General features: G+C 45.6%; 2 protein-coding genes across 2 annotated transcripts; one reads left to right on the top strand and one right to left on the bottom strand.

The window, feature by feature from the left end:
* The first annotated feature begins 565 nt into the window (after nucleotides 1-565).
* On the top strand, nucleotides 566-1,532 carry H1-7 (H1.7 linker histone). The gene is given in 2 exon segments (XM_025930506.2): nucleotides 566-1,342; nucleotides 1,344-1,532. Coding segments are annotated over 2 exon segments (783 nt in total). The 5' UTR covers nucleotides 566-604; the 3' UTR covers nucleotides 1,389-1,532.
* Nucleotides 1,533-4,099: 2,567 nt separating this feature from the next.
* On the bottom strand, nucleotides 4,100-19,860 carry ZNF641 (zinc finger protein 641). The gene is made up of 6 exons (XM_086713552.1): nucleotides 19,707-19,860; nucleotides 16,729-16,937; nucleotides 15,996-16,087; nucleotides 14,709-14,838; nucleotides 13,710-13,823; nucleotides 4,100-12,881 (listed from the first exon to the last, which is right to left on the bottom strand). The coding sequence occupies exons 2-6, from the start codon at nucleotides 16,910-16,912 to the stop codon at nucleotides 12,127-12,129; spliced, it is 1,275 nt and encodes a 424-aa protein (XP_086569678.1). The 5' UTR covers nucleotides 16,913-16,937; nucleotides 19,707-19,860; the 3' UTR covers nucleotides 4,100-12,126.
* Nucleotides 19,861-20,364: the final 504 nt, after the last annotated feature.

Here is a 20,364-nt window from a genome sequence, read left to right as displayed (position 1 = left end):
ATTTCAGATGTAGGAATCATTGTTTAGGGTAGTGGTTTAGTGGTTCCTTCTTTCCTTCATATTCTTGCATAGAATCCACCGTGTCATGAGACACATCAGGGAGGCATGACCATAGATCTCTAACTGGTGGGCGGAAAAGGTGGGAGTTTCTAGGTCAGGGGTTGTTTGCTAGACTACCACATTTTTTTTTTTTTAAAGGCATCATATGACTTGTTTTAGATAGTTGGGGGCAGCTTCTTTCACCTTAGGGAAATGTGGGTCAATGGTATTCAGGACCACGGAAAAATAGTGAACTTAAGTAAATGGTTGAGATCAAGGTCAAGAAGTGGTAGCACAATAAGGGGCGGGGCGAACACACCCTGGGATCCTAAGGGTGATTCTTATGGGTGCAGAGGCACTGAAGTTCTGGATTGGTTTAGACCTAGAAGAAAGTTAAGTCTGATTGGACACCCTACCTGGGTGGGATCTGGCAGCTCCCTAACCAGGACCTGAACATCTCTGTGGGGCCTTGCCATTGTGACGTGGTCCAGCCAGTCTCAGCTTTAGGTCCCGCCTTGGCTGGGGAGGCCCAGAGCAGTGGCCCCGCGGAGGCGGGAGCGGGGCCATGGCTGAGGTACCTGGGCCCACTGGCGAATCCAAAGGCACTGAAGTTAAAACCCAGCAGGCCACGGAAAAAACTCTCAGGGCACCGCCAAGGCGGGGTCCGCCCTCGGTGCTCAAAGTGTCCCAGTTGTTGCTCCGAGCCATCACAGCACACAAAGGGCTGACTCTGGCCACTCTCAAGAAGGAGCTCGGAAATGCTGGCTATGAAGTGCGCCGGAAGTGCCGCCACTCAGGCGAAGCACCCAGATCTGATGTTAAGGGCACGCTTCTCCGAGTCAGCGGTAGCGATGCCTCCGGCTACTTCAGGGTTTGGAAGAGTCCAAAGCCAAAGAGAAAGCCGGGACGCCCGAGGTTGGAGGGGGGCGTGCGCTCTTCGAGGAGGACTCCTCCTAGGCCACGGAGCCCACGGAGGCGCAGCACGCATCGCAGGGCGGCCAAGAAGGCCAGGGAATTATGGAGACGGAGCACGAAGGGAAACACGAGGATGAGGAAGGTCAGGCCAAGAGCCAAGGACTCGGTGCGTTCCAAAGCCAAGGAGGGAGCAAGGGCCAAGGTGATGTACCAGGGGAGAGGTCGGACCATGAAGGAAGACATCAGGCCTAGGACCCGAGAGAAGAGGCCAAGCTCGAAGCCCAGGGAAGAGAAGCAGCAGGACCAGGAGACGTTGGTAAAACGCACCATCCAGAAGACATCCTTGGTTAAAAGTGACCTAAATTTTAGCGGTCAGGGGAAGACCCATGCATGACCCAAGGGCTGTTCGCACAAAGACTTCTACTAAAGCTTAAAGTCCTCCGTATGCAGCCGGATGCCTGTAGTGTGGGAGCAATTTCCCTTCCTCCAGGCACAGATGCCTTTCCCCTTAGGCTCTAATGAGAGCAGCTCTCACACACACTGAAGTGGACAAAACTATACACAAGACCTTTCCACTACATTGTGTCTGTTTCATCTTTGCTGTACCAGGAAGAAAGGGTAAGGGTGGGTGGTGAGGTGAGACCTATAGCAGAGGCATATGGGGTGAAGAGACAAGGAGATGTTGGGATTCTATTCCTGCTTCAGGACCTGGGAAAATGCCTTTCAGAAGGAAAAAAGGAAATAGGTAGTAGAAAAGCGGCAACTTGATGAGATTAGATAGAAGTACTGAATTAACGTTAGACACCCTATCAAATCCAAATTGAGTTTTGGGGAGAAGGGCATGTAGAGAGCAAAGTGGGGGGCATCGTTGGGACAAGAAAATAGACAACCTTTAAGTTGAGTGGTCTCACTGATCCAAAGTGTTCTTAACTGAAATTCCTTTTAGGAAAAAGGTCCTTCTCCCAAAACTGTAATGGGTTTATAGTTTTTGCTTGACTTGATGATCTTAACTTTAAAACTTTGTCTTATATGTTAATCTTCATTTAAAGAGAGTGTGAAAGCATCTAGCACAGAGCTTGGCACAGGGTAGGTGCTCATTACTGAGATTTTAATGAGTATGAATAATTTGTGATTATGTAATAATGACTACAGCAGAAAACTATACAGGATCAGTACTTAATGAGACCAGGATTCTAGTCAAAGTTCTGCCACTCTGACCTTGGCTGAGTTGTTACTTACCTGTTCATAGCTTGGTTTTCCTTCTCTGTAAAAAAAGAATTGGAATTGGGCTAGGATGATTTAAGTGTTAGTAAAATAAGAAGTACTTAAAATATCATGACATAGGCTTTTCTGGCCAAAATTCAGTAAAGGAGTTATCAACTGGGAAAGCACTAACTATAAGAGAGGATATTATCAAGATTTATGAATGCAAAACAAACAACAAAGATTTATAGAATGCTTATCAGAAATATAAGATGGGGAAGGCTAATGAATAGCTAAGTCTTTTGCTTTTCTTAAAAAACAACAGGCATTGAACACTATATATCAAATATGGAGCAAATGTATGATTTCTTTTAGTTCTGAAAGCAAAGGTTAAGAGCAGCATAGGAGTAGTTCTCATGCCATAGGTCATGACAGGACACGGAAGTGGTCCCTAGGGAAGTAAACATCAAAGTTGCTGGTTCAGGGAAATGACACTGTTTCCAACTGAAGCCAAACAAATAGGGGAAAGGGAACAACTGGGAAGGTGCTTTTTATTCTTGAAAAGAGGTGAGAGTGATCGTTGGAGGTGGGAAGGTGTTGGGACAACCTGGGGAGCTTTTTCAGAGTGTACCTGACCAAGCTTTTGCCAAGAGTCTGATATCGCCTACAAGGGGGAACAGAGTATGTGTATTTACAAAAAACAAAACAAAACAAAACAACCACACAAGAAGAAAAGAAAGCTTACGTGATGCTAATAATCACCCCCTCACACCCTTAAATAAGAATTACCACTTTAAACCTATGCAAAGCTAATAGTAAAATGCTTGAAGTATATCTCATCTATAGATGATCTGAACTTTGAAATTTCCCCCTGCTGTAATTAGGTTCATTGTGTTCTTGAATTGTCTGTGAGTAGCAGAATGAAGCAAACGGAATCAGAGAATAGGGAGCCATCTGAAAAGAGGCTGTGAAAAACATTGTCTATTGAACACAATTGGAACAAAGTTAATCAGATGTCCTTGTGATAGCCAGATGTATTGCCCCTTTATAGTCCTGAGAGGTTTTATTATTTCATTTTTATTTTAGAGAAAGTGTGAATCAGGGAGAGGCAGAGAGAGGGGGAGAGAATCCCAAGGAGGCTCCACACTGTCAGTGTGGAGCTTGATGCGGGGCTCGAACCCACAAATCATGAGATCGTAACCTGAGCCGAAGTTGAGTGCTTAACTGACTGAGCCACCCAGATGCCCTTATAGTTCTGGAAAGTTTTTACCTAAAGAATCAGATGATCTAGAACTAGATGCCTTTTCTCCTAAGATGGGATGCAAAACAGGGGCAAACATTTTTCTAGATTTCCTAAGAACCATCACAGTTCTGTTTGTGTTGTGATGATTTCATTTAAGCAAATTTCCATCCATTCAGTCAGTACATTTATTGAATTTATTAAGTGTCAGATCCTGACTATAATAGCTATCAATGGTCACTACAGATTATTTTTCATTCATAAGCTTTTGGGTGGCTGTACTCCAATGAAATATAAGAAATGACTTTACTCATTGGCAAGCTATCCAGATTATCTAGATTATAATGCTAGCTGGGTACTTCTGTGAAAGGAATTCCCAAGAATAGGTAATCTCATCCCAAGTGTTCACTAATAACTAAATGCCTACAAGATTCTGGGTGCTTTGCTGAATAAAGATGGATAAAGCATAATCCCCACTCCTCACTGCTCACACTCTAGTGCCATATTTGGGTATTTAACTTTAGTCAGAGCAAATGGAACATTGCTGACCTCAATTCTTTGCTTTCAACTGCCTAGTCGATGATGATGATCAGAAAATTGTTGGACTTTAGAGTTGTAACAAAGCTTAGATGCCCTTTTGCATCAACTATTCAATGGTTGTTGATAAAACAGTTAACAAAAAATACAAATGGCCTTTAGAAATATGAAAAAGATACAATTTTACTCATAAGAGAGATGCACATTAAAACAATAAGATAACATTTTTAATCAATTCAAAGGTTTTGAGAACCTACTCCATTGGTAAGGCTGTGGGGGAACAGGCACTCACAACACTAGTGAGAGTGTAAATGGAGGGTATTTCCCTTTTACAATTACAAATGCAAATATCCTTTGACCCAGCAGAACCACTTTATCTTTTAGATGTAAATGCATTTGTGAAAAGACTTATGTCCAACGTATTCAGTACAGCACTGCAGTAACAGAAAAGGAAATAATCTAAATTTTACCAGGGGCCTGGTTAAACTGAAGCTTCCATAAAGTGAAATAGCATGCAGCTGTAAAAAGGGGGGATTCTCTATGTATTATGACAAGCTCCCAAAGATATGTTAAGTGAAAAAACAATTTGGGACATTGAGTATACCATACTACCCTTTGTGTAAAATGGAGGAAAATATACCTCTTTGTAATTGTATAAAATTCTGGCAAGATACACACAAAAAAACTGCTTCTCTACTGTAAGGGGAACATGATGGGAATGGCAGAGGATACGTAGAAATGAGACTCTTTACTATATCTTTTTTTTTTTTTTGTATTTGTTTTCAGAATCAAGTGAATTGTAACTTGTTCAAAAATAAAGTAGAAAATTCCATGTAGTTGTTATAGTTTTTTCATTTATAAGATGGTTTGTACTTTTGCATGCATTATTTCATTTCATTTTCACCTCAGTCTCTTAGATCTTAAGTGAAAAAGCTAATGTTTAGAAAATGTGCACTTTAGAAATTGACTTTTAACTGTGAATCCAGTGCTCTCTTGTCTACAATTATTGATGTCAGATGGGGTCTCATCATCTACTCAGTAACTCTCCAAGATATCTTTTCGATGTAGGTAAAGATCAGAAGTTAGGATTCACTTCTACATTGAGTGTTTTGGTAACTTAGAGGATTTTTGTGGGGGAGGGTGTTCTTAAACACATTGTGGGGTTTTCAGAACATGCAAGCATCTCCATTTGTCAGTGGTCTCAAAGCAGTAGCTCTCTCCTGTCCCTGCTCCTCTGGGGAGCTCTGAAATGGCAAGGCAGTGTGGTTGGGCTAGAAATGCCTAGCAAGGACAAGAAGACATTCTGGGAAATTAATGTAGAGGCACCATGTCAGAAAGGGAGTTTGAAAAAGAGAAAAGCCAAAGGATTTGGAAGAGAGGAACTGAAGACTGGGGGGGGGGAGGTTCAGCATGAGGCCCGTGGATGGGGCTGGGAAAGGCACTGATAGAGGGGAGTAAGGAGAGGAAGTCAGGATTCCAATAGACCACTGGAGCTGGCAGAAAGAACAGGGCCCTCAGTGAACAATCATGGCTGGGTTTCTCCTCCCCCTGTTGTCAATTCCTTCCTTCCTCCTTTTCTGGTTAGGAGAAAGACCAGACTTGTCAAGAGTATTACTCCAAGTGACAGTGGGAAGTTAAGAGTGAACATAAGAAAATAGGGAAACCTGAAGCACCGAGGTAGGTGCCAAAACAGTCTGGCTGGTGTTCAGAAAGCTGCAGAGGCAGATTGTCCCCTAAACAGTAGGCTTGAAGCTCCATTAAGGCAACTCCCACGGAGGAAGAGCAAAGCCTTTGGGATGCACTCAAGGCCTGGGGAAAGGCTCCTTCCCCTCTTCCCCATGTCCCATGAAGCTCCATAGGTGGGAGGTTGTGTCAGTGGATCAGAGGCTAGTGGTGTCCGTGCCAGCTTCCCATGTTTACGCCCACACGAATTTTATTCTTTTACCTTATTCTCTTGATCCCCTTTGCCATATGCTCATCCTCTTTATCCACAAGGGTGAGTATGTCTGGTGGACCCAGTTCCTGCCTAACCCCATCTGTGCATGCCTCCTCTGGCTCCCCCCACCAAATCTCCAATTACTGTAAATTTGCCTAGGGGGTCAATTCATAGTCACCATCATCACCTCAGTTTCCAGACTTGGGTTCAGCACTTTAAGGGTCTCCCAAGAGCAGGGTCAGCACTTGAATGACCCCAAGATGGAGGGCCTTCTTATATTTGCTCCCTAGACCCTTACCTGCCTTACCCTAGGCCCAGTCCTGCTCAGCAATCTCCTTTTCCCAGCTCCAGGTTGGGTGAAGACCAGGGGAGGGACATCTGGAAGCCAGGACACCAAGAGAGAGATGGGGAGGCCTAATTTGTGGCATCTCAAGGTTTATGTTTTTGGGAGAAGCAGTGAAGGGGCTCACGCATGACTGTGTGACTCCTCCCAGAGCTGTCTGGTATCTCCCACTCTGTTGCAGTCTTTTGATCATGAGAGAAGAGCTGAGAATGGAGGGAAGAGGAGAGGAGAGGACTGAGAGAGGAAATCAGTGACACAGCCAATAAGACCTTTATTCAACTGACAGGGACCATGGGGAGCATATTAGAGACCCCTAAGGATACAGACAAAGGTCCCCAGTGGGTAACCCATGGGAAATTCACAGTCCATCAGAGGGAATCAAGTCAGACAAGAGCTAGAAATCCAGCAGGCACAGAGCAGTTGTGTTGGATGGCAAGTGGGCATACACTCCCAAAACTTCCTGGAAGAGTGTGCCTTGGTGTGCAGTATCATGAGACATGGCAGGAAAGTGGTGCCAGGGGAGGGCTCAGTTGAGGAACATGCTGAGTACAGGGACCATGGTCACACTTGATTTCCCAGGCCTGGAAGAGCCAGTGCCTGGCACATAGTGAGATTGCCAAAAATGGCTTATAAAATTGAGAGGGATTCTCAGGAGCCACAAAAGACAGGAAGAGATTGAGTAAATTAAAGTAGCAAAAAGTAGAAACCCACTTTGGAAGCTAAATCTAGGGAAGAAGAGCCTGTAGGGAATGGAGTGTAGGGCCTGGACTTGGCAGTATGGACAACCTCTTAGCCAGGCTAGGATGTGGGGAAGGGTGAGAGAGAGAAAGAGATGCAGGGTGGTAAGATGGCAGCTAAGCTGCTAGAGCCAAGCCAAGGACTGGAGGGAAGAAAGTGGGAAGTATGAGTACTTGACCCTGCTTTGTAGGCTTACAGCTGACAAACTGGACAACAGGCAGAGGGATGGAGGGGCTCATGGTGGAACGGAACTAGCTAGAAGCCTAAAGACAATAACTATGATGGAAAGAGAAGGATAGGGATTAGGAAGAACATATATCCTTAGGAAGGTGAAGCATTCCCCAGGCAAAACAAAACGAAAAGCTACTAAACCAAACCAACTGAAAAAGAGAAATGGGAGTGAAGAATGGAGGAGGAGCTCCATTTATTGGGAAAATGAAGGCAGTAACTGGAAAAGCAAGAGAGAGAGACCCTGAAGACTGGAGTTGAAGAAAACTGTAGCTAACCCTCTCCACCTTGGAGAGAGGAGCTGATCACCTCCAAAGAGACTTAGGTTCACTCCAACCTTTTGACCTTGGAGAGCCCCACAGGAGCGGTCATTTTAGTTCAGTCTGTCCTCATGAGTTTGGTTAGGAGAGGAGCTAGAGGTAACAGGACCAGGGCCTGCAAGACAGGCCCCTTCTTGCAGCCTGAATTGGACAGAATCTTCAAGCAGGAAATGCATTTTTGACACAGGTGCCATGGCTTAATTGATTACAACTCTACCTGGTAAATGGAGTCTGGGTTCAAATCTCACTTCTGTCACATATTACTAAATGAGCCTGGTTCTTTCTTGTGTCCTGGGGACTCTCCAGTACTTCTGTTGCCCTTGTCCATAGGGTATGCCAATTCATGGTTAGAAATCCCTTGCATGGTACCTCACTGGTCTCCAATGCAATTGTGAGGTTGGAAAACTTGGTTCCTTAAGGGCTTGGGAGAGCTGGCCTTACCCTCTATCCTGTGCTAAATATCCACCTTGCAAGCCTCCAGGGCAACTTATTAGGCCTGGAGAAGGACCACTAACTAGCAAAGGAGGACCATTTCCTTGGATGTTGGTTTTTCAGTTTTACATTGGATTTCCTTTCTTTGAGGTATCTTCTCTTTTTTATCCTTTCAGATTTCTGGACCCGTGAATCCTCAGGGCCCATTTTAGAAGCTCTAGCCCCAGTAAGTCACGGCACATTGGTAGTTGCCCCCCACCCCCAAACACACAATTTCTAAAATTGTTGCCTAACCCAGTCCTTTCACCGATTTAAGGGTGCGGGAAGACCTTGGGACTCAAGGGAACCAGAAATGAAGAGAAACTAGCCTGGAGAGGTTGCAGAAAATAAATGTGGCAGCAGGGGTTTAAAGATTTCCCTCCCTCTCTCCCCATTTGAAGAGGGTGAGGTACCACTGATTGAAGTGGAACTTGAATCTCCTAGCCAGTGATTCTCAAACTTTAGTATACATCAGATATTCTTGAAGGCAAGTGAAGACTGATTGCTGGGCTCCACTCCCAGAGTGTCTGATTCAGTTTGTTTGGGATGGAGCCTGAGAATTTGCATTTCTAAAACAAGTTCCCAGGCGATGTCAATGTTGCTGGTTCAGAGACCACCTTTTGAGACCCAAGGCCTAATATAGCACTCCAGGAATAGAAGGAAATTTTGCCAGCTCAGGATCTCTAAGGGGTATATGCGAATAGATTTCACTTTTCTGTTACTGCCCAGCCTCACTCACCCCCATCCAGTGCATTCATCTGAATAGGAATGGAAAGAACATATCTTCTGGCATCTCTGGTTCTGAGTCAGGGCTCACCTTGCCCTTGATGGAAATAAGGAAACAGTGGTTTGAGTGCAGAAGTGCTGGAAAGAAAAGGACTTTGTCACAAATTATCACCCCTTTAGCTCCCGGAAGGAGCTAAACAAGGGAAAACTTTTTCTTTCCACTTCTACTATCAGAGCTAAGGCTTAAAATGTAAATGACTCTGGGAAAAGCTAATACTTTGAGTTATCTCCTCCAGTGTAAGGGATTCTTTGAAGACATACTTTGATGGAATAGAAAGGGAGGACACTTGGGCCCTGAACAGGGTAGAGGCACCACAGAAAGAAAAGGTGACAGGTTTCTGAAGATGGACTTCGCCATTTTACATTTGCCCAGAGAGAACACAGAGACAGTTTTTTTTATTTAAAGGGGATGGGTGGACACGTGGCAAAGCAAGTTGGGAGAAAGATGGGAGTTTGAGACTGATTCCCTATGGGACAAATCATTCAAATCTATTCACCCATCTGATGGCTGTTGCTTATTTTATTTTTCATCCAAGGGAAGTGGTGTTGGACCGAGGTAGAGAAGACAGTGGTATACCAGAAATGCCCTAAGATGTCCTTTCTGCAGAAGGCCCTTAGACTCCATGATGCCTTTCATTTGGGTATTACGACTGCCCCCACACTTTGGGGGCTTCGCTTACTCTCCTTACATTTACTAAAACAGATCAAAGGCTGGAGGTTAACATTTGGTTATTAAGAGGTGTAATCTGATAGTACAGGGAGTCACCTCCCACAGGTCTTTAAAACAAAGTTTGTGAGGAGCTGGATTTGTTAGCATGTCATCGTTTTAAAAAATATAAGTAGAATGTAAGCAATACTCTTGTAGTCATTAAAGACTAGACTCTGTCTTTATCCCCTATTGCCTCTGATATCTTAGTCCTTAAAATACTTAGCGATCCTTGCCCTGTAATTCTTGACACAAATATATAACGACCATACTGGGTCAGGGTAACTCCCTATGATCCCAGATTAGTGATTCCATGGATAGGCTCTGAACCTGCTAAATGTATATATAAAGCAGAGTGAATTGCTAATGTCTGTTATTCTCAAAAAGTGAGTTTCTGGTTTTTATCAGATTCTCAAAAGGGTCTATGATCTAAAATAGGTTCTGAACCATTGCTTACATAGAGCTGATCTGCATTAATGAATGAGGTGTAGTGGGAGGGTAAAAGAAATGGTATAGCCCAGTTTTACCACTGGAATCCAATACTCTCCTAGTCCCTGGGGTATCTCCTAATACTAATCCTAAAATGTTCCTTTCTCTGAGGACCTTATAAAGGGCTGGCCATTTTGCTCTATTACTAGGAACGTAAGCAAGAACAGTACATTCCAAGCAAAGAAGGAAGGCTGCTCTGAGCACCAGAAGGGAGGCAGGGGCTCGGCTGCTCAACTCATATACACTCTAAGAAGCCAAGTCAACAAAATGGCCCTATTTTCAGCTCCATCTGGGTCCAGAACTCTGAAGAGCTGTGATTCACCCAGTTTTTCCTAAGCAAATGGGACAGTCATTAAACTAGACCGTTGCAGCTTACTTCCTCTTGCCTCTCTAGATAATTCCACCAATTGTGGTTGAGAAATAAGTTAAGGACAAACCAGAGTCTAAGCATTAAAGAGAAACTACCCCACTTTCATCCACTTTGCTCCTTTCTCTCCCTAACCCCAAACTGCTCTTACATACAAGATCATTTTTAAATTATAAGCTTGGTATTAACACATTATCAATAAAGCAAAACAATGACCAACTTATCAACCAACAGATGTTAGAATACTTATGTAAGTCCTGGAGTTAAGAGTCTTAGTGTGGATACCTGTCCAGAATTGGGAAGAAAACCCAATGCATTACCCTGCATCAGCTGAAAAGCTAAACCAAGTTTCCCTCAAGTTTCCCTCAAGTTCTGTTTCTGGGAGAATGAGATCCCCAAGAAAAACTGTCTCCTTGATGAGGCAATCAAGGTCAAATAAGAATGATGACAACAACCTGCAAGCACTGTGATTCCTGCCCTAATTTCCCAGCACTAAAACAAGACAAAGAAACCCACTAAGCACTAAGCTTCTATATGCAACTTACTTGAAATCAACAAGAAACAGCTCACCTCACTGAGGATGGGTCTTTCTTTCTCCTCCCAGGCCAAAAGAATCTGTGGCCAGGAGAGTCAGACCTAGACATATATATCCACGTTTGTCTTGATCTCACTAATACTGGGGAAGACATTATATCTCAACTCCCACAACTTAACCCATCACTTAACCCTTTCCATGAGGGCTCTCTTAATTGCTCAGCTTACTTCCTATCTTGAAACAAAACAAAAACTCCCATACAATCCCTACTACCCTCATCCCCAGAAAACAGCCCCTAGAAAATCTAGCTTGTACAGTTTGCACTTTGCATGCTCTCTGAATTCAAAGACCCTGCACACAGATACACATAGACACATAAAGACACAGATAAGAGAAGAGGGGTCTGTTCAAGGGGATAAAGTTTTTTCTTCCGTGTGGGCCTGGGTTACTTGCGGGTATAAGTCCATCTCTTAGCATTGTATGTAGGGTGATCTCTCAGCTGGATATATGTATGAAGAGGATGAAGAGAGTAGGAATAGGGGGTGAAAAGGTTCTTGTTTCTATTTTTCAGGAGGTAGGGGTAAGAGGTGTGGATGTGTATTTCGATGATCTGGTTAAGGGTGATGGACCCACACAGGAATGAGGTCTGCCCCTCAGCTTTCATTTGGATAAAAAAAAGGGGGACTCTGGGTACCTGATCACTATTTCTTTCCTGTTTCCTCATTACTCTCTAACCCAGTGTTCACCAGTGTGTTTCATGGAGTCACCAGTTCTGTGGGATGTAAGATAGAAAGGATACTGAGGTCAAATAAATTTAGGAAACACTGCATTAAAAGAGGCTTAACAATTCCCTGTACCCAGAAAGTTCTCAGAGCCTTTAATATGCTAATATGGTCTTTCTCTATATATAGAGAGAGGATATAATAGTTACAGTATACAAAGGTGGTACTCAAATATTTAACTGGGATAGCATAGGCTCCAACCACTCGGCTTGGACCTCAGTAATAAACTCCCTTGAGAATGGGCTCAGGCTGAATATCAGCCCATGTAGTAAGCACTGTTTCCTAAAGTTTTGCCCAAAGGACTCATCTTGTGTGGTATCTCACAGAACTGGTGAGAAATGTCTGGCCAATGTTGGAACCTCATCTTTCCAGGCATGGAGCCAGGGCTCATGATTCTGGCCATTGGGGTGCAGGAGAGGGGCAGCTCTGGGAGAGACTCCTGGTAGCACCAGCTGCTGATAGATGTGACACAGCTGCAGCAGAAACAGATCTCAAAAGACAGATGTCCCTCTGTCCCAGCTGCTCCGGGGACTTTGTCCCTGGTGGGTCAGCAGGTGCCTGTCCAGGTGATGTTTACGGCCAAAGCTCTTTTCACAGCGAGGGCACTGGAAGGGCTTCTCCCCAGTATGGGTCAGCCAGTGTCTCACCAGGTGGTGCCGTCGGCCAAAGCTCTTCCCACACTCAGTGCACACATGGCACTTTGGCACTGGTGGGGCCCGCTGCCGTTTCCTAGCCCCAGGGCTCTCTCCAACCTCTTGGCCCTTGCAGGATTTGCCTTCCGCATGCACTCTCTGGTGGCTGGCTAGATGGGAGTTGCATCGGAAATTCTTGCCACACTCAGAGCACCTGCTGGGCTTGTCATGTAGGTGGGTTTTCTGGTGCCGGATCAGGTGATGTCTTCGCCCGAAGCTCTTTTCACACTTGAGGCAGCTGTAGGGCCGCTCCCCAGTGTGTGTTTGCTGGTGCCTGGCAAGGTGGGAGCCCCACACAAACTGTTTCCCACATTGGGGGCATGTGTGCGGTCTTAACAGGGAATCCATCTCTGTGCTACATAGAAGGGTTGAGAAGCTATCTTCCTGAAGAAAAGGTGGACCCAGGAGCATTCCTCTGGAGCTCCTGGGCATGGAATCCCAGCTCTCATCCTGCTCTGGGTTCCAGAGAACAGTATCTTCAGACACACTAGATAACATTCTGGGAGGTTCTGCTTCTAGTTCAGGGGTATCACCCTCGTGCTCACTGCCATCTCCTGTGGAGAAGGGAAAATACCAACCCCAAGAGGGGAGTCACAAGAGAGTACCCCAGGACCCAAGTCATAGGTGAGGTAGTATGATTCCTGTTAGGGCCTAAACCTTACCCCACAAGGGCTGAGAGAACAGGCTCTAATGTTGTATAAGACAGTGCAAGAGGTGCAGAGGTTAAAAGCCTAGACTTAGGAAGCAGATTACCCAATTTTGAATCTCAGCTTTCCCACTTAACTTCTGTAAGCCTTCATTTTCTCTTCTGTAAAATGGGAATAATTATAAGATAAATGTTATAAGATAGACAGTAGAGTACCTGCACATAGTGAGCACTTAGTAAATGGTCTATGCTATTGTTGCTATTTATTTATTATTATGAGCATAGGTGGAGAGAGTTAAGAAATGTGCTGCAATCCTCACTGGCTGAGTGACCACCTGTCAGCAATACAAGAGACATTTTGGAAAGCATTTACAATAACATCAACAATAACAACAACAACAACTAACATTTATTGAGTGCTTATTATGTGCCTGGTACTGTTCTACTATGTTAACATATTTAAATCTCACAGTAATATATGGATGAGGAACCCAAAGAGGGGTGAATTTCTTTGCCAAGGTCCCCCAGGTGTGGTCCTAGATTACAATCCACAAAGTTTGGCTCTAGAGCCTACCTTCTAAACCTTTCTGCTACACTGTCTTGCTGTTGAAGAAAAATATCTCTATACTTTTTGACTCCGTAACTCGCTGAGCAGAGGAGGGATTAGACGGACATGTAATGATGACACTCCAAGAGGGGTGAAGGAAGTGGCTGAAAGTCTATTGTAGGTTCTTACCTGTATATGTGACCCTCAGGATGTCCCTCTCCTCTAAGTCTTGGGGGTCAGGGACCCATTGTTCTTCCCCTCCTTCTAGTTGAGAAAGCATGTCCAGTTTGGGAATTGGAAATCCTGCCCATGGGAAAGGAAAACAGAGATGTCAATGAGTTCAACTGTAATTATCTATTTCTGACAAAAAGCTATTTCCTAGATTACTCCTTGGAACTGAAGATAAAAGAAGGCCAGATATAGGCCTCTCTCCCCAAGCCCCCATGTGATTTCTCTTAAGTCCCTCTTCTTTCTTTTAGAAAATCACATTCTCTTCCCTAGTGTGTCTGTTCTCTTCTACTCAAATTCCACTCGAATTTCAAATACTAGCACAACTGTGTTTAACTTCACTTATTTAGCCCTACTAGAGCTGTCCTACCCCCAGACTCCCATCTTACCCTAGATGGCCGCTGAGTTTCCAAGGACTCAGTTCTATCACTTAAATGTCCTCTCTGCTTTCTAAGAATCTCCCAATACCCAACCAAGGTGAGCCTAAAGTTCTCTTCTCCACAATTCAGCATTATTTTGCTGTTGTTTTTAAAAAATGACACCTCGGGGTGCCTGGGTGGCTTGGTCGGTTAAGCGTCCGACTTCGGCTCAGGTCATGATCTCACGGTCCGTGAGTTCGAGCCCCGCGTCAGGCTCTGTGCTGACAGCTCAGAGCCTGGAGCCTGTTTCAGATTCTGTGTCTCCCTCTCTCTCTGCCCCTCCCCTGTTCATGCTCTGTCTCTCTCTGTCTCAAAAATAAATAAACGTTAAAAAAAATTAAAAAATAAAAATAAAAAATGACACCTCACTTCCATTTTCCTTGAATTAGGCTTCATGCTCTTTCTCTGGTGAAAGCTTACACATACTGCCAGCCAGGGAAAGTACCCTAGACAGACACTCTAGAGCATCAGCTCTAGAGCAGATGGCTCCATCCTCCCAGAGTATAATCTTATAAAAGTGGCTAGGGAAGATTATGCTTACTTAGAGAGACCACTATCCCACAGTTTTCCTGCATGACATATTCTCCATAAAAGTCTGTCTGAGAAGGATCCAGGCTCCGCCACTCCTCCTGAGAGAAGCACAGTGATACATCCTTGATGGTTACCAGGCCCTGAAACAAAATGTAGCATCATCTGTTAGTAATTGTTCGTTAAGGAAAATGTGATCTCAGTATAAAATGCTGAGATAGTAGAGGAGAGAGGAACAGGAGCATCTAGAAAGAGAATTTCCCAGAGATAGGGCATACAGTTTTGGTGAAGGGTAAATGAACAGAGGTGTAAAAGTAATGGTCAGTGAGTGAGTAAGGATAATGTCTCTTGAGGAGTTTCCCACTGGGACCATGGCAAGTTGGAGGCACGCTCCCTCATTGCTCATTGCTCCCTCTGTTTAATTATGGTGTCTGCCCAGTGCTTCCCACTTGCCTTATTTTTTTCATTGCAGAAATTGGGTACTAACATCTCCTTCCTCCACTTGACCTTTCCTTTTCTATCAGCACAAAATCATATAGATGAAACATTCTTTCTCGCCCTCCACCCATCATGCCATATCCCTATCTTTTGAGGTAGCATAGTATGGTGGCTAGAAGCCCAGATTCTTGAGCCAAATGACTCCTGGCTCTGCCACTTATTAGCAGTTTGGTCATACACAAGTGCTTCAATCTTATCCTACCCTATTTTCTCATCTGTACAATGGGCATAATTGAGTTTCTCTCAGGGTTAAATGGGTTAATATATGTAAAGCGTTTAGAGAACCACAGTGTGGTAAGCATTCTGGGAGTGTAGTTCTTCTGTGGTTCTTCCATTGCCTTCTGAATCTAAATCTCTCTGGCTCTGCCCCTCTTTACATCTTTCTGTTTTCTCTTTTTTTCCATAAATGCTCCACTGTCCACCCAGTCCTGACTATTTTATGTTCTTCCAAACTTCCTTCAGGTCATCTTTTCCTAATCTTTCCAGATTTTTTTTCTTAAAAGACATTAATAAATTGTTCTTAAAACAATACACAACCATCCATTAAAAACAAATTAACCATAGCACAACCATCCATTAAAAACAAATTAACCTCTAGGAATTCACCCTCTTCTTGTCAAGCCTCCACTCACTTTTTCAAGGGTATGATGAGCCCCTTGGAAAGGAAAGAATCTGCTCAGTTATAAGATGGGGATACTATTAGTGATCATGCGAAATAACAAATCAATAGGGTGATGCTGAGGCTACAGAAAGGCAGTCGTGATGAGACCCTGGGAGAGGCTAAGGGAAGCACACGGCCCACCTGTGATCCTGCCGCAAGAAGTGCAGCTGCCATCTCCCAATCTCCGGTGCTCCCCTCCTGGGGAATGGCAGGAACCCAGGGGGCCGACTGAGCTGAAGAGAGGAAAGAGGAACCACTAGAGATGGACCATCCACCCTTTCCCAATAAGAGACTGGGCCCCATGTTAAAGGAGCTTAAGGGTCACACTGTCCTGTATTTTTGCCCACTGATAAAATTCAAATGCATACACCTAGTGGAAGAGACCTTTACTCAAAATATTCTGCAAGTTTATTGCAGGAGGATGGAGTGGGTTTTAGTAGAACTTATATGTCAGCCATCTCTACTGGACTAGCTGTGGTTTGAATTTGTATTATTTGAATGTAATTTTCACCTAGTAAAGTGCATCTCACTGGGTATGTTCTCAACAGTAATCAGAGCTGTTGTCACTTCCTTTGTCTCCCACATACAATACCACTAACCATGCACTTGCAGCATGTGGAGGGAATGATTATGCAAGAAACGGGAGAAACCCAGTTTCATGGTTTACAGAACCCAGGAGCTCCTTATACTCTGTGACCAGGGCGCAGGAAGAATGGACTAGTCCTGGTACTGGTTATGGTGTTCAGTCCATGGCAATTTGGGGATTTTAACTCTGCTTTCAACATAGATTAAGAGACTACTCTTTGTACTGTGCTCTCCCCTCCCCGCTACCCAAACCCACACACACACACACACACACCCTCCAGGCTCTTACCCTTCTCCTGAAGGGACTGTGGCTCCTCTTCAAGGTCACAGCACAGGTGCTCCAGTGGCCCTGGTGCTGTTCTCCATGGCCCCTCTTCTTGACTTCCCCTTTCCACCTGAGGCTCTGTTCCATCCAGCTGGACATTCATTGACTCCCATCCTGTCCCCAGGACTGCTGTTTGTTCTGAAAGCATCTTTGCTGCAAACCCAAATTGTGACCTGAAACAAATTCATTATCAGCTGTGCCCATTAAAAATGTAAAGGGGTAATACTCCTAAGGGAGTTATGGAAAACAGCCCTAGGGATAAAAGATGAAACTGGGTACGAGAAGCTTGATGGAAGATGAATTTTAAAAGCTTGGTGTGTTCCAATCAACTAAGCCTGGGCCAGGCTTCTTGGAGAAATTAAGAAATGAGCAGGTGCTAAATAGCAAAGTCACTAACAGTTATTTTGGGGACCTCATGGTAGATACAGAATATCCCTGATGGCTGTAAGAACTTCATTTGAAAAAAAAAAAAAGAACAATCCTGGAAATTCAAAAGCTATTCATTTCATTTCAACCACTGAAAATACAATAAAGTAAGCAATCTGGACACATGCAGGAAAGAATATGCACTGACTTCCACTCAACAAAAATGGATATAATCACATGTAAGATTTTCTGCCACAAATCCATTCTCATCAATTGGTTCAGAATGAAATGACTACTATAGGTGGCAGTCCCAGGCAAAGGTATGTGTGTGTCAGGAGCACACACCTCCCTTATGAGACTAAACCAAATGACACCTCACTTAAGCTTCAACAAAGGGACACAACCTCTCACTCTGATGCAGAAAATGAGAACTGGTAATAAATGTGGTACAAAGACCAATAACTCAGAAAGCAGGGGTAAAACTCCCAAGCAACCCTGACAGATAGGAGAAATTGTTAGTCAACGAGGAGTCGATGTCTGATGGAGAAAAGTAAAAAAGAAGAGAAAGTGTTTGAACCAAAAGTGGATAAAGGGGAAATAGTTGCTGCTAATATGACCTCACGGTGAATTCAAAGTCCTATGAGTTGAAACATAAGAAAGAACCTGAGACAGGAAAGATCCAGTCAGATCTCATTAGCAAAATATATTCAATTTTAAAGAAGGGTGTGAAGAAGCCAGAGTATGTTCCATCAGAAGAAACAAAAGTGGAGAAAGAGATGGGAAATATGGCCATTGGGAAAAAGTTAAAAGCAACAGATATAGTTTTCTCCTGTCTAGGAGAAAACAGAAGTGGTTTCTATCTCTGTGTACAGGTCTATTCTCTTGATTGCCAAAAGAAGAGATTTGGGTTAGATAACAAAAATTCTTAATAATAATCCTGTGGTGCATAGGACCAGGCTGTGGGCTTTTCTCCTCTCTGGACATCTTAGGGGTCAGGGCAGGTCTCACGTGTTGTTGACAAGGGATTCCCTGCCTCCTCGCAGACAAACAGTCTATGAGATGGCACAGAGAGCCCTTCTACTTGGCAACATCAGTGTGTGTGTGTGTGTGTGTGTGCGTGTGTGTGTGTGTGTGTGTGTGGTGTGATTTTTATTCAGTACCGAAGCCGTCAGAGCCAATGAAAGGCTTCCAAAAACAGGTCAGAACCTTGGTGAACTATCCTGGCTCACTCATACCCATTCAATGACATTTGCAAGAACCCAGAAGCCCAGGATAGGTAATGACAGATGTCATTTATTTTCTTGCCTATCTGTCTTTGACAGAAGAGGTAGGTGACAACCCTAAGCCCAATGCACAGGAAGGGAACAAATTATCCTTTCATCTCAGAAGTCCAAAGGAGTCTCAGGGCCTCATGGGAGCATCCTGGACTGATTCCCAGCTTAGGAGGTTTCCTTTTCAGAGACTTCTCATGAGAAAGGAAAATTCCCCATAAAGCAATTAAAGGGAAACTTCCATTTTAGCTTTCTCTTCTGAATCCAGCCCCTGTATTTGCCTCGTTTTTAACATATAAGGTGCCAATTCCCTCCCTTCACTGGAGGTCTTCCTTGTTTCTCAAGCTCCTTTTGAACATCCTCCCTCAGGGCTTTACCTACGGCTACTATCTGAACACCTGTCTCAAACTCCTTTCTCCATCCCCCCAGCAGCACAGTCCCTTGACGGGAAGCCTCCTTCTGCAGAGCTTACTGGGCTAGCTGTGAGCCTCTCCAGACTACTGGAGACTACTTTCCACAGAAAACCTGTGTAAGTGCTGGCAAAAATCTCAGCAGCAAGGGGGTGGCTACTTATCCTCACACTGCATTTCCTACATGTTCACTCTCTCAGAGACAGCACCTGGGCAGTTAAGGTGTCAGCCCTAACCAGGTTTCTCCTGGCTCCAGGATGTTCCCAGGCCTACTGGAGTCTGGGTTCTAGGGCTTGCATTTCTCACTTTTCCTCACATATCCGGGTCTCAAGCCACCTGCAGAAGTTTTTGCAGCCGGCGCTGTTGAATAGGGAAAAGGCGGTGTATCAAAATGAGTGGCCCAAGGGCACGAGGACGTGTCTCTCCCGTTCTGTCAGAGAACCCTGCCCTCCGCCCCGGGTGGGGCATGGGCGGGACGGGCGCCTGCTCCGGAGTAAGGTTGCTTCTTCCCTTCTTCTTGTCACAGTGCCCCTGGAGAGGGTCAGATTTCAGAGAATCCGAGAGGCTGAGCCGGGGCAGGGGAAGTGAGGTCAGAAAACAGGTTTCCCGTGAACTGGGGCAAGAGCAAGTCAAGAGAAAGGAGCCACGGGGTAACCTGTGCCCGAGTGACAGCGGTGGGAACCGCGGGGCCTGACAGCGACGCTGGGGACGGGGAAGCCTGGGCGAAGGCCGGACACAGAATGTCAGTGGGGCCAACCCCCCGGTTAAGGCAGCGACCGGAGGCCGCGTCGATCCTCCTCCCCGCCCCGTGGGTGACTGGGCCCCCACCCGCCTTCCCGGGAAGCCGGGCGTCCCTCCCTCCAGCCGCGACTAACTGCTGCTCGGCCCCACTCACCCCGGTCGGCTTGGCCTGCGGCCCGTGCCTCCCTCCTGGGCGCCGCCGGCCCCTCCCCTCCGCCCTCCGCTTCGTCGGAGCCGCGGGCTGCTGAGCCAGCGACGGGCGGAGACGGCGGCCGGGCGGGCGCGGGTGGGGCGGGCACAGGAAATCCCCGCCCGCTTCCGGGGCTCGGCGGCGGCGGCGGCAAGGGGGAGGGGGCGGGGGCGGGGGTGGACCGTGGCCCCCACGCCCCCCATCGCTCAGGCCGATAGAGCCGGGGACCTCCGCGCCCGCCGCCCCGGGACGCCGGATCCCGCCTACGGTGGCCGCCCACCCGCGCCGGCTCCCTGACTGACCATTTTCGGTCCCGGCCCTCGGCCTCCCACGGGGTTCTTTGCACACGGGTTCATTAATTACCCCGACATTTAATAACCGATCGTTGTATGCCAGACAATCGCTGTGAGAGCAAATTCTCAGGCAACAATCTGGAATTCGTCAAGGAGCTTGACTTGTAGGTTTCAAGGTAGCATGGATAGGGGGCTTGAGAGGGCATTGAGGAGGAGTCACTAATGCTGCTTGAGAGATCGTCAGGTTGACTTCAAGGACAAGGTGCTATCTGAAGTAGGCCTTGCAGCCGCATTGTCCAATTTGCGGGAGCCACTAGCCATATGTGGCT

Source organism: Puma concolor, chromosome B4 (assembly GCF_028749965.1).
Source record: "Puma concolor isolate L17-30 chromosome B4, mPumCon1.1.hap2, whole genome shotgun sequence".
Classification (NCBI taxonomy): Eukaryota; Metazoa; Chordata; class Mammalia; order Carnivora; family Felidae; genus Puma; species Puma concolor.
Note: the sequence above shows the minus strand (reverse complement) of the source record. Positions and strands in the feature narration are given on the sequence as shown.

Coding starts and splice junctions, on each gene's coding strand:
- ZNF641 (XM_086713552.1), bottom strand. CDS start 16,912: ATGCTTTCAGAACAAACAGCAGTCCTGGGGACAGGATGGGAGTCAATG. Junction 16,088..16,728: donor ACAGTCCCTTCAGGAGAAGG/GTAAGAGCCTGG, acceptor TCCTCTCTTCAG/CTCAGTCGGCCCCCTGGGTT. Junction 12,882..13,709: donor CCTGAGGGTCACATATACAG/GTAAGAACCTAC, acceptor CCTTCTCCACAG/GAGATGGCAGTGAGCACGAG.